Here is an 18,160-nt window from a genome sequence, read left to right as displayed (position 1 = left end):
GTTCTGGACCAGCAGGTCTCTGCACAGCCGCGGCCGCAGTCTAGCCCGGAGCCCGCTGTCCGGCGCCGGCCCCTCTCGCTCCGGCCACACGCTCTGCAGCCTCCGGGCCATCGCGGGCCGGGGCTGTGGGGCGGGGGCAGGGATGGAGCTGGGGCGAAGTATCGTCTAGAGATACAGAACGGAAACAGACCCTTCGGCCCACCGAGGCGGCGCCGACCAGCGATCTCCGTACATAAGCACTATCCTTCACACCAGGGACAATTTAGAATTTACTAATGCCAATTAACCTACAAACCTGTACGTCTTTGGAGTGTGGGACGAAACCGGAGCACCCGGAGAAAACCGACGCGGTCACGGGGAGAACGTACAAACCCCGTACGGACGGCACCTGTGGTCAGGATCGAACCCGGGTCTTTAGCACCGTAAGGCAGCAGCCCTACCGCTGCGCCGCCGTGCCGTCTGGGGCCTTGGGACTGTGTCTGGGTCGTTGCCCGGCCGTCTACAAGCCTTGTGTCAGCCGCTATTCCTGGCCCAGGCGCTCTCGTTCACAAAGAGCGGACTTAACCCCGTCAGCACCAGTCACAGGACAGGGAGGGGGGGAAGGCGCAGTGTGCCTCTCACTGCACCGCCACCCGTCTCCCACCAGGCGGGAGCCGTAGGGGGGGTTCCCTGGGGGGGTCCCTCCATCTCTCCCGGCCAGCCTTCTCCCCTCCCCTCCCCTCCCCACCCGCGCGATATGTTGCGCCGGCTGATATCATCAACACATACCAGAAAGGCTTGCGTGTCCCGGCGGAGAAATAACAGCTGTGGTTAATTCTGGACAAATGATTACATGTCGAGGCTCAGCGTGATATGGGCCAATGACACTAGCTTCTTGGTCGGCATGGACGGGCTGGGCCGAAGGGCCTGTTTTCTGTGACTCCTAACACGTTTGAAGGGCAAATGATTATATGGATAGGAAAGGTTTAGAGGGATATGGGTCAGAACAGCAAATGGGACTGTTACATGGGCAGTTAGGTTGGCACGAATGTTGGGCCGAAAGGCCTGTCTCTGTGCTGTACGCCTGTAAACGTGAGGTATTGCACGTTTGAAGGTCAAATACGAGGGAAGTTTACAGTGAATGGTGGGAGCCTGTGGTCTATTGCAAGCAGCTGCGATTCCCGACTACCCCATTGCGGACATTAGACTTTGTCTCTTACACTGTTGCGCTACAATGCTGAGAACTATATTCTGCACCCTATAACCATATAACATAACAATTACAGCACGGAAACAGGCCATCTCGGCCCTACAAGTCCGTGCCGAACAACTTTTTCCCTTAGTCCCACCTGCCTGCACTCATACCATAACCCTCCATTCCCTTCTCATCCATATGCCTATCCAATTTATTTTTAAATGATACCAACCAACCTGCCTCCACCACTTCCACTGGAAGCTCATTCCACACCGCTACCACTCTCTGAGTAAAGAAGTTCCCCCTCATGTTACCCCTAAACTTCTGTCCCTTAATTCTGAAGTCATGTCCTCTTGTTTGAATCTTCCTTATTCTCAAAGGGAAAAGCTTGTCCACATCAACTCTGTCTATCCCTCTCATCATTTTAAAGACCTCTATCAAGTCCCCCCTTAACCTTCTGCGCTCCAGAGAATAAAGACCTAACTTATTCAACCTATCTCTGTAACTTAGTTGTTGAAACCCAGGCAACATTTTAGTAAATCTCCTCTGTACTCTCTGTACAACCCTGTGTCTTCCCCTTTGCTCTTTGTGTTGTATTCGAGTTTGATTTGTATGTATAGTATTATCTGATCATAGTTATAAGGAATAGGAGTAGAATTGGGCCATTCAGCCGATCAAGTCTATTCCGCCATTCAATCATGGCTAATCTCTCTCTCCCTGCGTACCCTAGCATGCAAAATCAACCTTCTCATATGACATCGGTATAGGTAACAATAAATCTGACTAATCTGGTCACCCCATTACAAGAAGGATGTCAAGGCTTTGCAGAGGGACCAGAAGAGGTTTACCAGAATGATGTCTGAATTAAAGGGTATTAGATAAAGGAAACTCCCTCCTCTAGTTATAGGGTCAAAGAGCACAAAACCAGGCACCTCGGCCCAACTTGTCCATGTTGACCAAGATGTCACTCGTCCAACCAGCCTACATTTGGCCCATATTCTTCTAAACCTTTCCTATCTATGCACGTTCAAATGTCTTTTAAATGTTGTAATACCCGCCTCAACCTTGAAGAATGGTCTCGACCAGAAGTCACCAAATCCTTTGCTCCTGTCCTGCTGAGTTACTCCAACTTTTTGTGTCTATCTTCAACTTTCTCGAAGTTAGACACAAAATGCTGGAGTAACTCAGCGAGTCAGGCATCATCTAGAGAGAAACAGAATAGTCTGAAGAAGGGTCTCCACCCGAAACGTCATCTATTCCTTCTCTCCAGAGATGCTGCCTGTCTCGCAGAGTTACTCCAGCATGTTCTGTCTAACCGGTGTCTACAGTTCCTTCTTGCATTTTGTCTACCTCAACTCCCTCCTCTGGCAGATTGTTCCATATACCCACCACCTTCTGTGTGGAAGGGTTGCCCCTCGGGTTCCTTTTAAATCTTTCCCCTCACTTAAACGGATGTCCTCTGCTTTCTGATTTCCTTACTCTAGGTAAAATGGTACATCCTCCCTATTTATTTCCTCATGGTTTAATAAATGGGGACAGAGGAGATCACCCCTAAATGGGGAATTAGAGGAGGGCACCAGTAAATGGGGAATTAGAGGAGGGCACCCCTAAATGGGGAATTAGAGGAGGGCACCCAGGGTAAATGGGGAATTAGAGGAGGGCACCCCTAAATTGGGAAATAGAGGAGGGCACCCCTAAATTAGGAATTATAGGAGGGCACCAGTAAATGGGAGATGGGCAGTGGATGCACTGACATAAGGTGAGTAAAACAGTCCCAAGACTCAGTGACCGTTTATTAGTGGCCCTCATCATCCCCGCGTCATCTCCTCCGCTTCCTCTCCTTCTCCGCAGCCTCCTCGGCCGCTCTCTCCGCCGCCTCCCTCTCCCGCCGAGCCTTCAGTGCTTTCCGCATTAACGGGGTCTTGGCGATCCACGTCTGAGGGCAAGGAGGGAGGTCATTGACGGGGAGGGGAGATGGAGAGGGGAGATGGGGATGAGAGGGGGGAGCGAGAGGGGAGAGATGGGGACGGGATGGAGAGAGTGGTGTCGAGAGGTGGGGCAAGGGAGGGGAGAGGGTTGGGGGAGGAGGAAGGATAGAAAGACAGACAGAGAGAAGGAGAGAGAGTGGGTGAGGCGTGTGTGCGTATTTCACTGCACCGAGGAAATTGTCACAATTATGTATCATTGGATAAAATAGAATTTTCAGTGAGGAAGAGAGAATGGTGTGTGTAAGGGAGAGGGGAGAGTGTGTGAGTGGTGAGTGTAAGATAGCAAGTTGGAGGAACAGTGTGCGTGTGAGGGGGTGAGTGAGTGGAGGGGGGGGGCGGGGGGTAATGTGTGAGAGGCAGAGGGAGGGGGGAGAGATAGAGTGGGAAGAGAGATGATGGGGATAGAGAGGGGGAGAAGAGCATGTCCACCCCCACCCACCCTCACCTTGAAGGCGGCGTCCTCCTGCTCATAGACGGGCTCGATGGTGCTGAGGGCGTGGATGAAGTTGTGCGCAGCGAGCGGCCGCTCGGCCTGCTGTAACAGCCGCTGCTCGGTCAGCACGGCGCGCACGGCCTGCGCCAGGTGTCCGGGAGTGTATCCGTCTGAGATCTTGGCCAGCGAGCTGAGGTCCAGCGCATCGCTCACCAGCCCGCCGTGTTGCTCAATCAGCTTGCGCCAAATCACTACGGTGGTGGGGGGGGGGGGGGTGGGGGGCAGGGGGTGGAAGTTCAGGCGGCGGGGTGCGGGGGTGGGGGGCAGTCACAGGTCACAAGGCAGCCGCAGCTCCCACAACAGCCCTCACCCCCCCCCCCCCCCCACACCTTAAACCCCCCAAAATTGCCCCATAGCCCACGAAATTGCCACTCTCCCCACTAGGTCCACCCCCCCTCCTCCAAATGCTGTTCAGCTCCAACACCCCTCCCCCCCCCCACCCACTGGACCCCAAACTGCTCCTCACCGAACCAGCCCCCGTCCACCAGTACATTCCCCACCAGGCCGCATCCCCGCCGCCCTCTCCCAGCAGAACCCATCGGCCCGTCCCTTCAGGACCTCCCCCACTGACCCTCCCCCCCACCCTTCTCCCCTGCCTAGTGTCTACCCCCCCCCCCCCTCCCCCCAGAGCCACGGCCAGGGGCTGCACCCAATGATAAATGTGGTGGGGGGGGGGGGGGGGGTGGAGGGTCGAGGGGGGGGGGGGGAGTGTCGAGGGGGGGGGGAGTGTCGAGGGGGGGGAGTGACGAGGGGGGGGGGAGTGTCGAGGGGGGGGTGTCGAGGGGGGGGGAGTGTCGAGGAGGGGGGGGAGTGACGAGGGGGGGGGGAGTGTCGAGGGGGGGGGGGGTGTCGAGGGGGGGGGGGGTCGCCACCTGTTTCCCCATCCCTGGATTCCCACCCCCCTTTGCATGGATGTCCCCCCCTGAACCCCAATCCGTACCCCCCCCACCCCATTCCTGGATTCCTCTCACCCCCTTGCCCCCCAAATTGCCCCCCCCCCCTCCTATCCCCCTACTCTATCCCTCTATCCCTCCCTCCCTGATCCACTCACGTAGGCGGGACGCATAGTCGGCCCGGGGCACGGGTACGATGCGCTCATAAACCTTGAACAGAGGCCGCGGGTCGGCGTCGAACGGCCGCCGGCTGGTCCCCAGCAGCAGCACCCGGTCGTCGGGCCCCACCTGACGCAGCACCCGGGGCAACTCTCGCCGCAGCCGCCGCGGCTCCAGCTGCCGGCATGGGGAGAGGTTATACCGCCCCTCAGCCTCTCCTCCCTCCTCCACCCCTCATCCGACCACAGCGCTCGGCTCACCATCCCAAACAACGGCACTAGCTGCGGCACAGGGGACAAGCTACCCCTCACCATCAGCAGCCTCCCTCCCCCCCACACACACACACCTCTCTCCCCACTCCCGCTGCAGTCGCCACGGCTCCACCTGCCCATGCTACACGTACATGGGATAGATTACCTGCCAACCCTCCACTCCCACCGCGGAGGGAGGGGGTGAGCACAGGGTGGAGGGAGGGGGTGAGGAGGAGGGGTTGAGGAAGATGTTAATGTAGGGGAGGATGTAGGGGGTGAAGGAATGAGAGAGAGGGGTGAGGACAGGAGTGGGGTGCGGTGATGGGGGGGGGGTGACGTGAGGAGAGGAGGCGGGGAGTGAGGGTGGGGACAGGAGGGGGAGGGGGGGGGGAGAGAGGGATGAGGAGAGGAGGAGGGGGGTGTAGGGTGGGGGAAGAGGGGAGAGGAGGAGGGGGAGTGAGGGTGAGAGGGGTGAGGAGAGGAGGCGGGGGGGGGAGGGGGGTTGAGGACAGAGGAAGGGCGGGGGGTGGGGGGAGAGAGGGTGAGGAGGAGAGGCGCGGGGTGGGGGGTGGGGGGGGGCAGGGGGAGGAGAGGAGAAGGGGGGGAGGAAGGGTGGGAGAGGGGTGAGGAGAGGAGAGGGGAGGTGAGGGGGGAGGGGAGTGAGGAGAGGAGGGGGGGGAGAGGGGGGAGAGGGGTGAGGAGAGGAGGCGGGGGGTGAGGGGGAGAGAGGAGGGGGTGAGGAGAGGAGGCGGGGAGGGGGGGAGGGGGAGAGGGGTGAGGAGAGGAGGCGGGGGAGAGTGAGGGGGGGGGTGAGGAGAGGAGGCGGGGGAGTGAGGGGGAGAGGGGTGAGGAGAGGAGGCGGGGGGAGTGAGGGGGAGAGGGGTGAGGAGAGGAGGCGGGGAGGAGGGGGGGAGAGGGGTGAGGAGAGGAGGCGGGGAGTGAGGGGGAGAGGGGGTGAGGAGAGGAGGCGGGGGAGTGAGGGGGAGAGGGGAGAGGAGAGGAGGGGGGGGAGTGAGGGGAGAGGGGTGAGGAGAGGAGGCGGGGAGTGAGGGGGAGAGGGGTGAGGAGAGGAGGGGGGGAGTGAGGGGGAGAGGGGTGAGGAGAGGAGGCGGGGAGTGAGGGGGAGAGGGGTGAGGAGAGGAGGCGGGGAGTGAGGGGGAGAGGGGGAGGAGAGGGGAGGGGCGGGGAGTGAGGGGGAGAGGGGCGAGGAGAGGAGGCGGGGAGGGAGGGGGAGAGGGGGGAGGAGAGGAGGCGGGGAGGAGGGGGAGAGGGGCGAGCGAGGAGGAGGGGAGGAGGGGGAGTGAGGGGGAGAGGGGCGAGGAGAGGAGGCGGGGAGTGAGGGGGAGAGGGGCGAGGAGAGGAGGCGGGGGGGAGTGAGGGGGAGAGGGGCGAGGAGGAGGAGGCGGGGGAGTGAGGGGAGAGGGGGAGGGAGAGGGGGCGAGGGGGGGGGGGGGGGGGGGGGGGGGGGGGGGGGGGGGGGGAGGGAGGGAGGGGGGGGGAGGGAGGGAGTGAGGGCGGGGATGCTGTGCGCTCACCGGCCGGTCCTCTTTGCTCACTCTCCGGAGGAAGGTTTTCTCCGCGTTGTCGATCCACAGCACCGACGGCTGCAGCAGCTTCGCCACCTTGAGTTGGTGGAGTGGAGTTTAAATCCAGCGTGGGAACATGCCCTTCGGCCCACCGAGTCCGTGCTAGCCATCGCTAGTTCTATGTTATCCCACTTTCTCCCCCCCCCCCCCCCCCCCCCCCCCCCCCACTAGGGGTAATTTGCAGAAACCAATTCACCTGCAAACATGTGCGTCCCCAAACCTGTAGTGTGGGAGGAAACCGGAGCACCCAGAGAAAACGTACAGGCAGCGCCCATGGTCAGGATCGAACCCGGGCCTCTGGCGGTGTGAGGCAGAGGCAGAGGCTTCGCCCGCTGCGCCACGCACCAAAGCACCGGGAGGCCGTTCAGCCCACCGCGTCCACATTGAACCACACAGCAGGGATACAGGCCCTTCGGCCCAACACATCCCTCCGGTTCCTCTCTGACCAACAGTCTCTCTCTGACCTGAAACACTGACTCACTCCCCTCTCCCAGTCCCCCCCCCCTCAACACATCCCCTCCTCTGCTTCCCATCCAGTCCCCACCCCACCACTCCCTATCCTTCACTCCCCTCCCCCTGAAGCCATCCACATTCCTCCTCCTCATGCCCCTCCCTCTCTCCCCCCCCCCCCCCCCCCCCCACCCACCACTCCCGTGCCACTCCCGTGCCAACCCCCGCCTCCACCTCCCCTCGCCCCCCCCCCCCTTCTATTGCCCCGACCCTCCTCCTACCTTGAGGACCATGTGCAACATGAGCTGGAGGCCGGCTTTGCCGGGGTATTTGCCGGCGATGTTGGCAGCCGAGAGGTCGAAGAGGGTGGCGCTAGTCTCGGTGCAGATGCTGTGCAGCAGGGTCTTCTTGCCCACGCCTAGGGGCCCGGCCAGGAGCATGGAGCGCACGGCAGGGGCCCGCTGGTGGAGGGCCTGCGACCCTGGGGGGGGGGGGGGGGGGGCACACATAGCTCACTGTGGGGGCAACAAGGGCAGGGGGGGGTGGGGGTGGGGACGGGGGCAAGGGCGAGGAGGGGGGGGGGGGGGGGGCGGGGGGGGAGGAGGAGGAGGGAGTGCATGGCGGGGGGCACTGGTATAGGTCCTGAAAAATCTTACTCTTATAATCCAACTGGGGGGCAGATGAACAACTCCAGGACTGTTTGGAGTCTGTAGACTGGGCTATGTTCAGGGACTAGGCAACGGACCTGAACGAATACTGAACGCCACAGTCGTTACAGACTTAATAAAGAAATGTGTAGAGGACTGCATCCCAACAAAAACCTTCCGAGTATTTCCCAATCAGGATGAACTAAGAGATCCGCACTCTCCTGAAGACCGGACACCGGGCATTCATGTCCGAAGATACAGAGGACTACACGAAGTCCAGATACGACCTTGGTAAAAGCCCTGTCCCACTGTACGAGTTCATTAAAGAGCTCTCCCAAGTTTTTAAAAAATCAAACTCGTGGTAAGCACGTAGAATGTACGTAGCAGGGACGTCGGAGCTCTGGACGTCGCTTAGCGGCTCGTAACGCTAACGGCAGGTACTCGGGAAACGCGGTAAGCTCGGGAAGACTCGTGAAGATTTTTAAACATGTTGTAAAATGTCCATGAGAGCCCCGAGTACCTGCGAGCGGCCATTACCGTAAATTCGTAAGTTCGAATCAGGGCAAACTCGGGAGAACTCTTGAATGAACTAGTACAGTGGGACAGGGTTTTAAGGCCATCAAAAAGGCCAAAAAGGACTTCTGCTCCAAGCTGGAAGATGAGACAGATGTTCAGCAGCTGTGGCGGGGCTTGAATGCCTTCACTTCCTACAAGGCGAAATCAGGAGGCAGCTCAAATGTCAGCGAAGCATCACTCCCTGACGAGCTCAATGCATTCTACGCACGCTTTGATAGGGAGAAGAATACTGATGTGCCTTCCCGAGCCCCCATTCGCCATGATATATTTTGGTCACAGTCACAGAGGTCGACGTCAGAAAATCCTTCAGGGGGTGAACCCTCGGAAAGCACCTGGACCTGATGGTATACCCGGTCGTGTTCTGAAAACCTGTGCGGGCCAACTGGCTGGAGTTTTTGCGGACATTTTCAACCTGTCACTTCAGGTGGTGGAAAGGGTCAAGAGCTTCAAATTCCTGGGCGTGCACATTTCCAAAGATCTCTCCTGGTCCCAGAACACTGATGCAATCATAAAGAAAGCACATCAGCGCCTCCACTTCCTGAGAAGATTACGGAGAGTCTGTATGTCGAGGCGGACTCTCTCGAACTTCTCCAGGTGCACAGTAGAGAGCATGCTGACCGGTTGCATCATGGCTTGGTTCGGCAACTTATGCACCCAGGAGCGGAAAAGAATGCAGAAAGTTGTAAACACTGCCCAGTCCATCATCAGCTCTGACCTCCCTACCATCGAGGGGATCTACCACAGTCGCTGCCTCAAAAAGGCTGGCAGCATCATCAAGGACCCACACCATCCTGGCTACACTCATCTCTCCGTTACAGGTCAAAGTTCAGATTTTGTTTGAGTTGAGTCTGATGGCTGTGGGGAAGCAGCTATTCCTGAACCTGGATGTTGCAGTCTTCAAGCTCCTGTACCTTCTACCGTCATATAACTCCCTCTTAAATATAGCCAATGAACTGGCCTCAACGACCTTCTGTGGCAGAGATTCAGAGATTCACCTCTCTGTGTGAAAAAAGTTTTTCTCCTCTCGGTCCTAAAGGATTTCCCCTCTATCCTTAAGCTGTGACCCCTTGTGTTCTGGACTTCCCCAACATCGGGAACAATCTTCCTGCTTCTAGCCAGTCCAACCCTTTAAGAATGTTGTAAGTTTCCCCCCTCAGTCTCTTAAATTCTAGCGAGTACAAGCCGAGTCTATCCAGTTTTTCTTCATATGAAAGTCCTGCCATCCCAGGAATCAGTCTGGTGAACCTTCTCTGCACTCCCAGATACATGACAATAAACTCTCTTGAATCTTGAACCTTGGGTCGGGCAGCATCACTGGAGAACATGGATAGGAGATAGTTCAGTCATATCCTGAAACGTCACATCCTTGTTCACGATAGATGCGGCCTCACCAACTGAGTTTCTCCAGCATTTTGTGTCGACCTTGTTCTCCAGAGATGCTGCCTGGTCTGCTGAGTTACTTCAACACTCGATCTTGTGGTGTAAATGAGCATCTGCAGTTCCATGTGCCTGCTTCTTCCACAATGCCTCAACCCATGCCTGACAAATACCCCCCCCCCCCCCCTCTATCTGCGTAGGCACTGTCGGGGAGTTGTGGATTTGATCTCCCAGCCCCTCTGCCTTTGATGAGGTTGAGGTTGTGGGAAACAACAGGAATATTATGCACCCAGGAGCGGAAAAGACTGCAAAAATTTATAAACACTGCCCAGTCCATCATCAACAGGGTCACAGTTTAAGGATAAGGGGAAAATCTTTTAGGGCCGAGATGAGGAAAACATTTTTCACACAGAGAGTGGTGAATCTCTGGAACTCTCTGCCACTGAAGGTAGTTGAGGCCAGTTCATTGGCTATATTTGTGAGGGAGTTAGATGTGGCCCTTGTGGCTAAAGGGATCAGGGGGTATGGAGAGAAGGCAGGTACGGGATACTGAGTTGGATGATCAGCCATGATCATATTGAATGGCGGTGCAGGCTCGAAGGGCCGAATGGCCTACTCCTGCACCTATTTTCTATGTTTCTATAGTAGTGGCGCCTGCTGGCACACGCAGATATCGAACCCGGCGTTCAGAAGCCGCGGTCACGTGACTTGTGATTTTCGTGCCACAGTTGCTTTTGCTGACTACCGTTGTGACCAGACGTGTTTGCAGAGGCCTGTTTGCTAAGGAGCGAGTGTTCAATAATAAACCGGTCAGAAAACTTGGTCGTCGTTTCTGCATCCGTTAACTTGGTGACCCCGACCTGTCTAGTCGGCGTTAGACAAGAGATCATGCAGGAGGACTATGTCCCCGCAGAATCGGCCGGCTCGAGGCAGGGCTCACCGGGCTTCAAGCTGCCTTCATTTTGGCCAGATCAACCTCAGGTGTGGTTCGCCCACGTTGAGGCACAGTTTCATCTGCATCGAATAATAGCGGATGACACAATGTACTTCCATGTGATAGGAGCTCTGCCACAGGACTGTGCCTCGAGGCTGTTGAAGTATATTAGAGATCCACTGACAATCGCAAAGTGCGAAAGTTTGAAGGCCCTGCTGTTACGCACCTTCGGTCTCAGGCGTAGAGACAGCGCGGCAAAGATCCTGCACATGGACAGTGTCGGCGATTGGCGTCCATCCACCATCATGGCGAAGATGCTGGCCCCGATGGACAAGCATCGCCCGTGTCTGCTATTCGATCAGGCGTTATTGGAGCAGATGCCGGACGAGATCAGTCTGATGCTCGCCAAGGCCGGTTTCAGCGATCCCCGGCACCTCGTGGAGAGAGCTGATGAGCTGTGGACCCACAGATGGCCGGCACGAGGCAGGGCTCACCGGTGCAACCGAGACGACATTGGGACGAAGGTCAGGATCCGCCCAGCGCCGAAGAAGCATCGCCGCTGCCGGAGGTGTACAGCCGGCGACGTTACGGTGTGGAAGCGCGAAGATGCCGAAACCGCTGCTCGTTTCAGGGAAATGCCTCGGCCGATCACACATAGAGGCGAACACGGTCAGCCCGAACAAACGCCTCTACGCCCGTGATTGCCACTCCGGCCACCGCTACCTGGTCGACTCTAGTGCCATAACCAGCATCCTGCCGCCTAGCGCCTGAGATACCCGCGTCGGTAAGGTAGGACCCGTCCTCTGGGCCGTTAACGGGAGCGACATTCAAACTTATGGTGCGCGACCATGGACTTAAATTTCGATTCCCATCCGTATAGGTGGAAGTTCACCGCTGCTGATGTCACCCAGCCGATATTGGGGGCCGATTCCTTATGCGCGTTCTCCCTGTTAGTCGATGTGCGGGGCGGGCGAATGGTTCCCTGCCAAGCAGCGCAATCCGTTCACGCCTCGATAGCAACTCGACGAGGTAGCTGAGATCCAGCAACCTTTCGCAGCCCGTCTCACTGAATTCCCAGAATTGCTCACGCCCCATCATGGCATGGTCCACCACATCCCCACTGAGGGCCACCCCCGCATGCACCGCCTCCCGCCCGATAAACTGCGCATCGCACCAGACGGATTACAGCTTGTGGAGGACATGGGGATTGTCCGGCGGTCAGACAGCCCTTGGGCTTCCCCTCTGCACATGGTACCCAAAGCGTCCGGGGCGTTGGAGACCTTGCGGTGATTACAGGTGTCTTAACGCCGTAACTGCGGCAGAACCCCAGTCCCGAACATCCAAGATTTCTCGGCTCATCTGGAGGGCGCTACCTTCTTCCCGAAGGTCGACCTTGTCCGCGGGTATAATCAGATTCTGGTCCATCCCAACGACGTCCCTAAGACGGCCACCATCATCCCTTTCGGCCTTTTCGAATGGCTAAGAATGCCTTTCGGCCTGAAGAATGCCGCTCAAGTGTTCCAAAGGTTAATGGATCAGGTCGGGCGGGGTTTGCCGTTCATATTCATCAATCTCGATGATATTCTGGTGGCCAGCAGCTGGCAGGTTGAACACGTTAGGCACCTCTGCCTGCTCTTCGAACGGCTGCGCAAGCTCGGGTTGGTGATCAACCCCGTGAAGGGCCAGTTCGGTTTGCGCTCCATCTTTTTAGGTCACAGCATAACCTGCCACGGCGCGCAACCGCTGCCCGAGAAGGTGGACGAATCCATCGTTTCCCAAGGCCACTATCCGTCAAGAGCCTGCAGGAATTCATCGGAATGGTCAATTTCTACCACCGATTCGTCCCGTCAGCGACCGGCATCATGCGGCCATTGTTCCAGTGTCTGGTACTAAGTACCAAGTACTAAGGTCAAGCCTAAGTACCTGGTTTGGTCCATGGAGGCTGGGGTAGTTTTCGAAGGGGCTAACACCTTGAAGGCTCGGCTCACCGGCCCCGATTGGGTTGACCAGTTGCCGTGCGTTCTCCTAGGCATCAGAACTATGCCTAAGGAAGACCTCGACGTCTCCTCGGCCGAGCTGGTTTACGGCTCGGTTTTGCGGGTACCTGGGGATTTTCTGCCCGTCACCTGTGATCAGGAGGTCCCGGCTTCGGCGGTACTAGCTGACCCTTGCGAGCGGGTGCGCGCTTTGGTCCCGGTTCCCACTTCCCGACACGGGTCGTCCACGGTGCATGTGCCTTCTATGTTACAGGGATTGTGCTTATTGTCCTTCGTAGGGATGCTCACCGCTCGCCGTTACAGCGGGTGTACGAAGGTCCGTACAATGTGCCGAGGACTGGTACCTCGACGTTCACATTGGACATGGGTGGCAAGGAGGAGTTCGTCTACATCAGCCGCCTTAAGCCAGCACACGTTGACGAGGATAGCCCGGTGGCTGTGGCCACTCTGCGGCATAGAGGGTGTCCGCTGGCCGTTTTGCCGCCCTCTGCACCTGTTACCCCCGGTTATGTTTCACCGGCCCCCTCTGTTATGCCCGTCCCTCGGATGCATTTGTCACATCCCTCCGGTTCTGTTTTGCCGGCCCCGAATGTTAGGCTCGCTCCGCGACCTCGTACTATGCGCTCCGGTCGAACCGTCCGGTTACCCGTGCGTTTCCGTACCGTGGATTGGGGGAGGGGGGGGGGGGGGGGATCATGTAGCGGCGTCGGCTGGGGCCGTCGTTTCTGCATCCGCTAAAATATCACCTTCAGTCGACACCCTCCGCTCCCCTCATCCTCCCCGTTCTCCCCCACTGACCCTAGGGCAGCATGGTGCCTCCCCCATCCCCGGACCTCCCACTCACCCAGATGCAACACGGCGTCCAGCCTCTCTCCTCCCCCCCCCCCCACCACCCCCCCCCCCCCCCCCCCTCCACTCAAACAGGGGCAGCACAAACATACCATTGCCCTACCCCGTTGCCCCCTTCCCCCCGTTCCCCCCTCACCCCCATTATTCGTCATCTGCCCACATTGCCCCACCTCCCTCCTCTAGCCCCGATTACCCCCCCCCTCCCTCCCACTCACCCAGGGGCAGCACGGCATACATGGCGATAATCTGTCGGATGTCGTAGAGCGAGGGCTGGGGGTCGAGGTCGGCCTCTCGCAGCGTCGACCCCAGGTAGCTGAAGTCCCCTGGGGGGAGAAGGAGTGGAGTGGGGGGGGGGTAGATTAATGTGGGGGAGAGAGAGCAGTGTGGGGGAGAGAGTGTGGGGGGGGGGGGGGGAGATAGGGACAGGGCATGGGGGGGGGGGGGGGTGCAGAGTTAGTGGGGAGGAGGGGGCAGAGTGTAGTGGAGGGAGATAGGTTATTAAGGGGGATAGGGAAGTTAGTTTGGGGGGGGGGGACAGGGGGGAGGGGGAGGAGGACAGATAGGGCGGAGAGGGAGCGTTTGTGAGGGGGGCAAGTTCCGCGTGGAGAGAGTGGTGGGTGTGATGGCGGGAGGGATTGGGGTCAGGGATCATAGTTGAGGTCAGTCAGGTTTACAGGATTTAGTTTGGGGTTGGTGGTGGAGCCATGGGGGTCAGGGGACCAAGATCAGGTTCAGGAGGGTGTTGGAGTGAGGTCGGCGTTGACATAGATGTTGGTGTAGGGATGAGTTAGAGTCAGAGTCAGAGTCAATTTAATTGTCATTTGGGGGTCCAGAGACATGCCGTTTCTGCAAGCATACATTACACACAAATAGTGAGGGCACATAGCTGTGATGGAAGGGACAAAAAAAAAGATAGGGATGTCAGAGTCAAAGTCAAAGCCCCCGGATGGCGATGGCAATTGTCCCGCGGCCATTAAAGCCACGCGGGTGGTGCGAGGTCGCACACCGGGTTTGGTGTTAAAGACCCCGGGTGCGCTAGCAGTGTCCCGCGGCGTGCGGGGCAGAGTAAAGGGCCCCGCTCCAGGGCTCTTGTGATGAAGTCGCCGTTGCAGGAGCCCTGAAAAAGCGGTCTCCCTCCAGGGACCCAGGGCTCCCGGTGCCGCCGCCGTCCACAGACCTGCCGTTGGAGGTCACTCTCCGGTAGCAGCAGCAGCAGCAGCAGGCATCAGCGCTCTCCACCGCTCCACCCGCTCCGGACTCGGCCAGCCCCGCGACGGGCAACGGTGAGTTGAGGGGTCTCCTGTTGGAGGCCGGTTGCGGAGCAATGGGGGTCAGTGGGGAGAAATTTAAAATATCAGGTTCAGGAGGGTGTTGGAGTGAGGTCGAGAGGTTGACTGACCAGAGTTGGTGTAGGGATGGACTCTGAGGGGTCAGGGATAGGGGTGGGGGGATTAGCATTGAGGGTAAGGGCTCAGTGGGTGTCAAGGTCAGAGGTTGGGGAGTTGGGGTTGAGGATTGGGGTTCAGAGGATGCAGGGATTGAGGTTCATGGGGTATTGGGGTCAGTCGAGGGCCGGGGTCAGTGATTAGGGTCAGATCGGGGTTGGCATTGATGTTGGGGAAGGGGGGGAGGTCAGGAGGTACCAGAGTCGAGGGTCGGAGTTAGGAGTCAGGGGTCGGGGTTTGGGGGGAACCCCACTCACCCAGGAAGCTGGCCAGCCGTACGTGAGGTGCAGCCTTCAGCAGGCCTTGCTCCATCAGCTCATCGCACAGAGAGGAGAGGGTCCTGAGGACAGAGAGTGGTCACAGCGCAGCTCGGTAACACCCCGGCAACAGCCCAGCAACACCCCGGCAACACCCCGGCAACACCCCGGCAACACCCCGGCAATGGTCCCAATGGCCCAGCAACATCCAGGAAACAACCCAGCAACCGCCCAGCAACACCCCAGCAACAGCCCAGCAACACCCCGGCAACACCCCGGCAACACCTCGGCAACACCTCGGCAATGGGCCCAATGGCCCAGCAACATCCAGGCAACACCTCGGCAATGGGCCCGGCAACACCCTGGCAACACCCCGGAAACACCCTGGCAATGGGCCCGGCAACAACCCATCAACACCCTGGCAACACCCTGGCAATGGGCCCAGCAACGGCCCAGCAACATCCAGGCAACACCCAGGCAACAACCCGGCAACACCCTGGCAATGGGCCCCGGCAACGGCCCAGCAACAACCCGGCAACACCCTGGCAACACCCTGGCAATGGGCCCGGCCCGGCAACGGCCCAGCAACAACCCGGCAACACCCTGGCAACACCCTGGCAATGGGCCCGGCAACGGCCCGGCAACGGCCAAGCAACACCCCGGCAACAACCCGGCAATGGGCCCGCCATCTGCCCGGCAACGGCCCAGCAACACACCCGGCAACAACCCGGCAACACCCCGGCATCGGGCCCGCCGTCTGCTCGGCAACTCTCCAACTACCAGCCCGAATCCACACAACTAAGTCATGGTGAATCCCCTACACAATCTTCTGGACCAGCCTCGATGGGGCCGCAGGTCAGGGCCGAAGGGCCTGATTCCACCACTCCCACAGACCCCACCCATGGACCGCGGGCACCCATGGGTGGCAGCACCCGTTCGTTACCTGTTGGCCGTCAGATCTTTGTCCTTCTTCTTCGTGGCTTTCTCTTTCCCTTTCTAAACCGAGAGACAGGTGGTGAGGCAGAGGTCAGAGGGCACGGGGATTAATAGGGGTCAGGGGGTTAATAGGGGTCACCCTTGATGCTTATCGCGAATTGGATGGAGGGTGGGGCACGGTTGGAGGGGGGGGGGCAGAGGCCTTGACATCAGGGAGAGGGAAGGGGTGGGGGATGGGGGGGGGGGGGGGGGGTGCTGAAGGGTACACGGGGGTGGGGGAACACTTGGGTCAAGGATAGTCACGGAGTCACCTCTCGTAGATGTGAATGCTGGCTTTACCTTGCACTCTACGTTATTCCCTTATCATGAACATATACACCATAAATAGCACATTTGTAATCATGCATTGTCTTTCCGATAACTGCACGGCATGCAACAAAAGCTTTTGTCGGTACATGTGACACAAAACTAAACTAACTGAACTAAATTGAACTCTAACCCCAGGCCGAACCCTGCTCCCGTACCTTTTTGGCCCGAGTCTTGTGTTTGGTGGGATCACTAAAATCTCGTTCGATCGCCATCCGTAGATTCTTCAGCTCCTCCCTCATCAGCTCGTCCACCTGCCTTGGACATAGGTCATGGTCAGTGGATCAGCCACCGGTGAACCCCGACCCCGTGGCCCCAATCCACACCGGCCCCAGGGTGTCCACACTGGAATGCTGGCCCTGTCGCAGGGTTACTACCCCACTCCCCAAACCTGTGACCCCCCCCCGACCCCAACCCACGACCATGACTCAACCCATGACCCCAACCACTGCCCCCAACCCTCCGCCCCAGAATCCCCAACCCTAATCCTTGACACTGAGGTTTTCACCCGACCCCCGACCCTAACCCTTGACCGCCGTTCCCCGACTCGAACCCCAGTCCATGACCCCCGACCCCTGACCCCACCTGCAGACGGATCTCCTTCTCCACCTCCAGCCGTGTCTCCTCTTTCTCCAACTCCACCTCATGTCGCTGCATCAGGTTGGTCGAGTCATCCTTCTGCTTCCACACCACTGGGGGCAAAAGTCAGCACATCAGTCACCCTTCAGTGACCCCTATGACCCCACAGCTGGGGGCCAGAGGTCAGCGTGTCAGTCACCCTGCAGTGACCCCTATGACCCTCCCCTCCCCACCGCTAGGGGTCAGATGTCAGCACGTCAGTCACCCCCACAGTGACCCCTATGACCCTCCGCTCCCCACCCCACATCTGGGGGCAGAGGTCAGCATATCAGTCACCCCACAGTGACCCCTATGACCCCCCCCCCCACACTGTGGGGGCTAGAGGTCAGCACGTCAATTACCCCACAGTGACCCCTATGACCCCCCCCTCCCCACCCCACGTCTGGGGGCCAGAGCTCAGCGCGTCAGTCACCCTGCAGTGACCGTAGGTAACCCCACAGTGAGTTATTTCCCAGAGGGGCAGAAGTCAGTGCACTATCACCCCTCATGGTGACACTAGAGGCCATAACTTTGTCAGACCCCCCCCCCCCCCCCCGCCCCAGTTACATCCCCCTCCCACATCCCCACAGGCTCCTCACTTTGGTAGGTTTGCTGTCCCTCCGTCAGGTCTGCCATGAATTCGGAGTAACCGTCCGGTTTTGGCTGAGGTCAAAGGTAACACAGAGACAGCAGTTATCCACGTGGAGCGTGTACGCTGAGCACATGTACGCAGAGTGTGTGTGTGCACATGCCACATATCGACACACCTGTGCACATACAATGTTATATCTTTGCACTAAACATTATTCCCTTATCATATATCTGTACACTGTGGATGGCTTGATTGTCATCATGTATAGTCTTTCCACTGACTAGTAATCACGCAACAACTTTTCACTGCACCTTGGTACAATTGGCAATAATAAACAAAACTTAAAAATATATACGGTACGTACACAGAACTGTGAGTTCACAGACCCGTGTTTAACATGTCGTGTGCAGTACTGCCTTTATTTCCCAGTCAAGCACGGAAACACAGTTCCTTTCAGTTTAGTTTATTGTCACGTATACCAAGGTACAGTGAAAAGCTTCTGTTGCGTGCTAACCAGTCAGCGGAAAGACATGATTACAATCGGGCCGCTCACAGTGTACAGATACATGATA

At 58.3% G+C, this 18,160-nt stretch overlaps 2 protein-coding genes across 2 annotated transcripts in view; both read right to left on the bottom strand.

Annotated features, from left to right (window-relative positions):
- The window catches only part of LOC129695997 (ankyrin repeat and SOCS box protein 10-like), a 14,350-nt gene extending 11,669 nt beyond the window's left edge, over positions 1–2,681 (bottom strand). The window contains 1 exon segment of the mRNA XM_055633418.1: positions 1–2,681. This exon segment is cut by the window's left edge and continues 195 nt beyond it. Within this exon segment, the coding sequence (XP_055489393.1) occupies positions 1–111 (111 nt within the window). The 5' untranslated portion in view covers positions 112–2,681.
- A 162-nt stretch (positions 2,682–2,843) lies between these two features.
- Positions 2,844–18,160, bottom strand: part of LOC129696093 (dynein regulatory complex protein 11-like) — a 34,901-nt gene continuing 19,584 nt past the window's right edge. The window contains exons 9-19 of the mRNA XM_055633546.1: positions 17,596–17,659; positions 16,964–17,070; positions 16,537–16,632; positions 16,020–16,072; positions 15,077–15,159; positions 13,590–13,697; positions 7,276–7,475; positions 6,494–6,580; positions 4,707–4,884; positions 3,608–3,846; positions 2,844–3,110 (exon numbers count right to left, since the gene is read on the bottom strand). Coding sequence (XP_055489521.1) covers positions 2,994–3,110; positions 3,608–3,846; positions 4,707–4,884; positions 6,494–6,580; positions 7,276–7,475; positions 13,590–13,697; positions 15,077–15,159; positions 16,020–16,072; positions 16,537–16,632; positions 16,964–17,070; positions 17,596–17,659 — 1,332 coding nt within the window. The 3' untranslated portion in view covers positions 2,844–2,993. The remainder of the gene's footprint in view (positions 3,111–3,607; positions 3,847–4,706; positions 4,885–6,493; positions 6,581–7,275; positions 7,476–13,589; positions 13,698–15,076; positions 15,160–16,019; positions 16,073–16,536; positions 16,633–16,963; positions 17,071–17,595; positions 17,660–18,160) is intronic.

This window comes from Leucoraja erinacea, chromosome 4, assembly GCF_028641065.1.
Source record: "Leucoraja erinacea ecotype New England chromosome 4, Leri_hhj_1, whole genome shotgun sequence".
Lineage (NCBI taxonomy): Eukaryota > Metazoa > Chordata > Chondrichthyes > Rajiformes > Rajidae > Leucoraja > Leucoraja erinaceus.
This window is presented reverse-complemented; position numbering and strand designations above follow the sequence as displayed.